General features: G+C 38.5%; 1 protein-coding gene across 1 annotated transcript; it reads right to left on the bottom strand.

The window, feature by feature from the left end:
• Window positions 1-743: 743 nt before the first annotated feature.
• LOC103774605 (liprin-alpha-2-like) lies at window positions 744-6,852 on the bottom strand (the record flags this gene model as incomplete). Its single annotated transcript, XM_008942016.1, has 6 exons — window positions 744-802; window positions 2,469-2,628; window positions 3,557-3,625; window positions 3,720-3,895; window positions 5,726-5,823; window positions 6,677-6,852. Coding segments are annotated over 6 exons (738 nt in total), but the record flags the coding sequence as incomplete, so codon positions are not given.
• Between the last annotated feature and the right edge of the window lie 1,324 nt (window positions 6,853-8,176).

The raw sequence follows: 8,176 nt of genomic DNA, 5'->3' as shown, positions 1-8,176 counted from the left end.
GGATTCTATGATTCTATGATTTAAAAAGAAAAATTAAGTATTTTCTGCATTTCTAGCTTTTTTTTTTGCCCCTCTCTCCCTAGCTCCTGGTAGAACTCCTTCAAGTTTTCATAAAGTGAATTAACTTCTGTGTGCATATAGTGCCCACAAAGTTTGCTACTTTACTTCTGTTTGTATATTGCTACATTTTAGACAATTTTAGAATACAGTGGGAGCAAACAGTTTGGATAATCTTAATTTTTGTTAACATACCCATTTTCAATTTCTGCCCTTGTTGCAGTCTTCAAACTTATTGGAAAATGGCACCTCATGTGTCTGGCCTGTTACTGCTGGCCTAATAGCTTGGGGTTTTAACTTAATTTAATCCCTGTGCCTACACTGCTGTCTCTCCAGTTCTAGCTTTAAGTTTGAGAATATACAAAATACATTATAGTTGGTGAGCTGTCATCTGAACAGCATTGTTGGACAACTTTGTCTTATCTGATAAAGTGATTTCAAGCAGAAAGAACCAACTGTTTGAGATGGGCAAAAGAACAGCATAACATCTCCTGGGCTGAGTTTGAGACTTGTCATGATCAAATGACCACCCTAGTGAGGCTGAGTTAGGTCTTCTACTCCACCCTCGCTCTTGCTTGAGTAATGACAAGGGATATTGGGTGTAGTGTACAGTTATAAAGAGCTTCCATGATGGCCCCTTAAGAATACTCACAACAATTCAGTGCTGGCTTCTTTGCTAGGCCTTGTCAGCATGAGTATGTGCGAACTGTTGAGCTGTCTAACCTCTGCAGTCGTGATGAAGCAACTGCAAATTGCAAAAAAAAAAAAAAAAGAAAAAAAAAGAAACAAACCAGAACCTCTTTAGAATCACGAAGAAAATAAATCAATCTGTTTTCCATTGAAAGGTTAGCTACTAAATTGCTCTGTGGCTTTCTATGACATGATCTGGGCATGGTCTAGTTTAGCACTAAGATTCTTCATGTCTGGTGTACTACTGAAATCTGACTTAAGTTAATACAGTCCTGAAATTCAATTTTGCCTTTATTTTGTTGCAAGTGCTAATACTGTAGCTATCATGCTGTTTAAATACTATAGCATTCTTAGCACTGGGAAATATGAAACCAAATTCTGGATGAAGATGGTAGCCCTTCAAAGCTTCAGGTCTACAGAGTTCAGTACCTAGCTCAGTAATAAACTGTCTGGAAGACCTCACCTAAATCACAGTCTCCCTTGTGCCTTAGTATACTTGTAAAATGGGAATAATATCTTATATATCATAGCATGCCTAAAAGATGAAATCCATGAATATTCGTAAGGTTTTTAGATGCTACAGTAATGTGGGCCATGGAAATGCCTAGGGAGCTACTACCTTTATTTGTGCATTGAATTAGCCTTGGAATAGATTCTTGTCTAACAGCCTCATCATTGCCAAAAAGCACAGGATTAAAAGCAAAGCGTGCACATGAGCAGTGGAGTCAATGGAATTCAGTGATGCAATCACTAAGTGATTCCATCTGTAACTGCAACTACACAGTATTGGTTTTAAAGGTGAGAAACTTTAATGGAACTTAGATGGTAATATTGTCATACCAATTTCATTCAGGAGTCACAAAATAATCACTATAAGCAGTGTATTAAATTACTTTGAGACAAGTCTGCTCATAGACTTAAATTCTCTCATGAAGAAATAAACAAAATGAAATGGGCCAGTCTGTGTACTGGTGCTTCTCAGAACTTTGGGCAGATGTATGTGGATTTATCATCCATACACCTGAAGAAATAGCTGGATTTGTCTCTTCTCTTTGCCCTCTTACAATGATTTTTAAATTTTACTTATTCTGTAATTATGATCTGCTTGTTACTTTTCCAGTAATTTCTGAATTACTGTATTTTTTTTTTAAATTAAAAGATTTCAAGAGAAAATTAAGATTGGTATACACTAACTCGATTAGTGCCTGAAGTTCAGTATTTGCTAACTACAGTACCCCTCTGACTGTTATTAATTGTTAGCAACTTGAGTTATTTGGTGGTCAAGGCTAAGTTTGAAAATCAAATAGGAAAACCAAGGTGAAAGCCATTTCTAAATTTATTCTCTAAAATACAAAATACACTCCACATGCTAGAGAGGCTAATGAGCTGAAAAAATTGCTTAGATACTCTATGCAGTCTTAGGTGATAGTTTAAATTAATTCCTCTCTGAATGTTTCGAGGATGGTTAGATGGCCTTTTTTTTTTTTTTTTTTTTTTTTTTTAAATAAACATTGTCAGTCTGAAGCAAGCCCGAAAAAAATCAATACTACGCCAAGTCAGTGCTTTTCCATTCCCTAATTCAGCTCTCCCAGAATTCGTTCATCCTGGTTGCGTGAGCGCAGGCGTGCTGGGGCAAGGCAGAGAGGCGCGGGAGGGCAGGGTAAGCTGCCGGAGTGCTGGAGTTGCCTTCCAGCGGCAGGGGGGAAGGAAGGGCTGCCTACCGTCCGTCGCCAGCTTCCGCGACTGCCCCGACGTGGTGGTCAGGCGGAACCCGGCCGGCAGCGTTTCCGACGAGCCCGGCATCATGCTGATCCCGTGCACCTCCCGCGGGGGGAACTGTCGGCGCCAGGAGGGGCCGCGTCTGAAGTTCTTGTCATCGCTCTGTTAACACAGAGTTACGATGGGTAAAGCAAAATGAATTTTTTTGATTCATTATCCTGCTGTCTGCTGCCTCTCCCACTGTCAGATGTACTCCACAACCAACACCCTGCTCTCTTGCACTGCATCCAGCAAGTGCAATGTATTTGAGACACTCTCGTGAAAGTTAATACTTTAGAAATATTAAATGCTAGGGTGGAAAACTCTTCTTAAGTCTCTGGCTCGATATAGTAGAGGGTTTTAGTATCAGCTAAAGTAGAACTTCCTTAAAAGTCAGATCTCTTCCAAATACAGTGACAGAAAGCAGTTTGTTACTGCATTTAGCAGGCTTCTGAAAGGTGCTAATAAGGAATTAAACACTCATGTGCATGCACAGAATTCACAAGCATCTCACATTTTCAGCAAGCCCTTGAAAGTTTTATTCCTCCTCACATGCAGAAGTCCACGACTTGAACATTTTTGCACTGGACTTTACCTTAAGATGAGTATTTTCCATAAGTGGATTTGAGATTCACTATCCTAGATAGCTGCCCCAAATCCCACTCTATTACATATTGATTAACTTTAAAAAGCCAAATAAAACAACCTCACAAAAACCCCCATTTTTCTTCTGTCCTAAAAAATAGGTTGCAGTGGCAACCACCACCCTGCCACATGCTCTGGCCAGTGCAACTTCCACTCTGTCCTGTATGCTTCCTCTATGGAAAATTTCATCTTAAGATAGGAGTGCAGTGTCAAATTTATCATTCAAAATGATACAAATAGGTAGCCATACTGAGGTTACTTTAAAAACCTTGACTGGCGTTTCCAATTTTTTTCTTAAAGCTGTAACTTTTTAAACTACAGACAAATTAACATCTCTTTGTGCATTAAATTTATTTTATATATTTTACTGTGATATTTTATAAATACTGAAAATAAAATTAATTACTTCCTCAAGTCGTCTTTCAGTTCCTAGTGCTAAAAGGTTGTTGTATTCTCTCTCAAGGATCTGCCGTGCCTAGAAATACCAAAGTGAAAAATTAAAATGGTTGAAGATGAATAAAAGGCAATAACGGGTACAGGTTAACCAGAAGTAGCATGAGAAAACTTGCCTGGGTGTTTTGTGTTGGAATCTGTAATAATAAAGCTAAACTGCTGTAATCAAAGTTTTCATCCAGTGCTATAAGTGAACCATGTACACCACTTTCTAGGATATTATTTGCATATTCTCGGAGGCCAATAGCTTGTATCCAGCGTATGACTCGATCATTGCTCCATACCAGCACATCTGCAAGGACATAACACTGCTTCAGTCTCCTGGTATCTGGTAACTTCAGACCTGATCAGGTGCATGCAGGTAGTTGTGCATGCACTGTGGATGTCACACTGCTTCATTTCTTAAGTGAGGAATGCCAGCAAATGATTCATACAGCTTTAATATCTCCTGTTCAAAACCCTGTGTGATTTTAGCTACTTTCAAGTTAAACATTTATTCTAAATAATGTTTCCGAAGGAGAAAGGTGCCTCCAGAGGGCAGCTCCAGAATGTAATTCCTCCCACCTCTGATAGATACCCTTCTCAATTCTTAGGCAACATTTTACAGTTCAACACTGCAAGGGCACAGGGGAAATATCTGTTCCTCAAGACTTCACTTCAGAGTTTTGCATTAAACGTTTTGAGAGTCAGGTCAGCACCTACTATTTTATAACATGCCATAAAGCAAATGATGACTTCACAATTTTAGAGACTAAAATTATCTTTAGTTCAGAAAGCTGGCTGAGCTGTTAAGGACCATGCCAATTATAAAGGTAAGGCAACAAAATGAGCTAGAAAACCTTTTTTTTAGGATTTGGCTATTCTTTGAAAAGTATCATCCGCTGCCTGGAAGATTAAAAGAAAATTACTTATACTGATCTCCATACTTGTGAGAGGGAACTCTAATACTGAGTTTTCTTTTACTAAGTGATGAAGCTTTTCCTGAACTCTTAGAAGTGCAGCTAATGTAGCTGTTCTGGGAGCAGGCATACTCCATCGCCTGACCAAGAGCATCCCAGGCTTTGGGGGTTGGGATCAGCGTGTCAGCCAGGGATTCCTATGACCAAATCCTACCTGTGACTCTGTCTAACTGATCAAAGCAGGACAGGGTGAAGGCTGGGTGAAGGACACTACAGATTATTACCCTTGTCCTAGTGGTGGCTAGCATTGAAGCAACACCAGCACCTGAGCCCAACACCCAACTCCTCCATGTCAGTCCCCAGCTGTACTCACTCAGGCTGACTGACACTGATGCCTCCACATCCAAGGCAAAGACTGTGCATTAGTGCATGCTGTCATCTGCCTCGAGCAAACACAGGCCTGCACTGTGTGTGCCCTTTCCCCCTTCTAATTCCCTTTCTTCTTTTCAGCCCTTCCAATCAGCACTGTGCTTGACAATTGTTAACTGCTGTATTCACTAGAGCTGGAAATGCATGAAGGAATCAAAGTAATTCACTTCTGATAATGGAAAAAAACCAGCATCCCTAATTGTTATATATAAAAGGAACCATGCAGACAGCCTGCAATTACTCTGGAGAGCTTTACACAGAAAAATATTTTAAAATCAGCTGTTAAATTTTCTAATAAGGCCAGTTCTGTTAAGAACTGTTCTTAAATACCAACCAACTGCCTCACTGGCCAGCCCTCCAAGCAAGGTTTTCTATGATACGCATTTTGAAGTAAGAAATCAAAGGCAAAGGTTTTCAAAAGCAGGAGCACAGTGTTAGGGTTCTGAATGCTCCCATTTTCCAGAGTTGCCCCCAGCACATCCCATTGAGCTGCAGGCGATCTGGCCTTCAGCTTCTGAGACTGAAAGAGGCTAGGTTAGGATCTGTCCCCAAAATCCAATTTAGCAAAATCTATGTATCCAACCACCATTCAGAATTGCAGCCCCAATTTAGGAAAGTACTTAACCATGCCTAATTTAAGGAAATATTTTGTGCTCTGAAGACAAGTGGACTTACATTATTTTTACTTAAAGAACATGCTTAAATGCTTTGCATTAAATGGCATGACAAGGGTTTAATAGTGTCAAGCTTCAAAAGAAGAAACATTCCCAGTATTAATTCCCAGGAACTATCACCTTTTATTTCATGCTGACTCATTTCTCTTCGCTTTTCCAGTTCTTTTCTATCATAATTCAACCTCTTTAAACACATGATTCCATATTGCAAGCTTGTTCTGTTATTTAAAGAGAAACATTTACAGAGTTAATAAAGGTAAGTTTGAAGATGGAAACATATGTAGGATGTATTTCCTGTGTTACAAATGAGGTGTTTCCTGGTGCCCATGTAGCAAATCTTGAGGACAGAGGGGGGAGTAAAACCATTAAAAAAACTCTACAGACCTCAAAAATGAAACGGACAAAGCCCAAATGAATAAGTTTGCATAAATTTTCTATCAAAAGAAACCCAAAATATTAAAAATTGTATTCGGAAAAGGTCAGCCCTTGCAAGCAGTGAAATTTTTTGTCAAACCAAGCCTCAAAAAAGTGACAAATCAGATAGCACGTTAAAAAAAAAAAATCCACTTCTTGTCACATAAATGTCAATTTGCCTAAAGTCTACATGCCTTGATTTCCATATTTCCAATTTAGCTTCCTGGCTATATCCCTAGATAACCCGAACAACTGTCAATTTGCTTGTACTGTTAACAGCTTTTATGTGCTACACACAATAACTTTTCATTATTATGAGATCTCAGGGCTTCAATTCTTAGTCTACCACTTTCTGATACTTTAAATCACTTAATAAGTTATTACTGTTTCTTTATATGAGGGTTTATTCATATATTAATGGTTCCCCATTCATTATGAAATTTATCTATCAATATCTCAATTTTGAGAGACATAATTGCAATATGGTTGCTATTACTAAAGGAATCTCTCTCAATTCCTATTTTTGACACTCAGCACCCGTTTTTCTGTGTGGTTTTCCACAGCAGAACAAACGAAAGTGTTTTTATTCTGTGCAGCACTGAGCACTAGGTCAGACACACAAGCATCTTTATAGGCCTAGTCTTTATGGCAACCTACCGATGAAAGCTATCCACCATTTTTAAGTGCACACGCAGGTCTTTCTTTGTCAGGTGATCTAACATCCTTGCATCTACCAGGCATTCCATAAAATAACTTCGGTACTGAGGTAAACCCAGACTGGGGAGCCATTCGTTACCTATCCATTCGTGGTTCATATCACCATAAGCCAGGGTCTACAGGGGGAAAAAAACCAAAAAACAGAGAGCAGGGGAATAAATTCTTGAGGTTGTTCAAGATTGCACCACGGACTAGAGACAGAATATCTATCTGCAATGCTTATTTCTACTGAGGCTTCCTAGCTTAGAGATCCTGTCTACAAAAAATCCATTCAGTTTTTACATTGTTTTGACATTGAAAGTGGAAGCCACTGTGAGATATTTACTAATGATTGCAGTTTTGGCTGTTGTATCTCGTTATCTCTCTTTGTAAGTGTTAAGCTTTTTTTTTTTTTTTTTTGTAATAAGAAATTGTAGCTTCAATTCTGAGTATTAAATGCAAGCAAACTTATCACACACCCAAAATGTGTTTGTTTCATAATCTTGCTTTCAACTGATCTTCTAGAATATTTATACCAGCTAAATCCTACACGGAACGTGGTAATACAAACATGGCTCCAGGGAATCAGCTGAAGTTTGTGTCACTGTCTGGTGGGGGCTAGGGTTTCCTAAATACGGATGAGTGGATCCAATGCTCCCTCAGTAAATTTGCAGATGACACCAAGCTGGGCAGGAGAATTGATCTGCTTGAGGGTACGCATGCTCTACAAAGGAATGTGGACAGGCTGGATCATATATAAAAAAACCACAAGCATGTTGAGCTATTTTTGTATGGGTTGCACTGTTAAAATGCAAAATTGGTAGATTTTATACCTCACAATTGAAAATTATTTTGTACTACTAAAATTTAACAGAAAAGAGAACTCTTAAACTGCAAGAGTAACACCTCCTCGACAGATTTTGCTTTGCTTTGCTCTGCTTTAGAGCACCTCGTTCAGGCCTAACTATCTTTTTGGTTTTCTTTTTCCTGTCTCCTGTCATTACAAAAAAATTGATAATGTAGTTCAAACGATATATTTTCTATGGGGGAAAATATGGTCCCCTCATCTCTCATTTTTGTGAGATGTCAAAGAGAAAAGAAATGTTAGAAATAAAGACCGTAAGACTGTGTAAGAGTGCACATATATTAGAGAGAAAGAAGTTGAAAAATGCAAGTAATTGATAGCCTAACTGAAGTGAAAAATTTTGTTCCTAATTATACAAGACTATTTCTAGACTAATACTTGGGTTAGATTTATCCAATTGTTCTAAAAAGAAAAAAATCTGGTGTAATTTTAGAAATGTTAGATCTCAAACTCTTGGCATATTTTATTAGTCTGTTCTTAAAATTGAGGAAAATATTTTTTTCTAGATTCTGCTGGGAGGTAGAACACCTCTCTGGAACGTAGCCATTTCTTCTAGGAAAAATATTTACAGCATATGCACCAGTACAGGTTGGGGG

This window comes from Merops nubicus, unplaced genomic scaffold (assembly GCF_000691845.1).
Source record: "Merops nubicus isolate BGI_N331 unplaced genomic scaffold, ASM69184v1 Scaffold48206, whole genome shotgun sequence".
Lineage (NCBI taxonomy): Eukaryota > Metazoa > Chordata > Aves > Coraciiformes > Meropidae > Merops > Merops nubicus.
The sequence above is the reverse complement of the archived record's forward strand: the minus strand, read 5'-3'. Positions and strand labels throughout refer to the sequence as shown.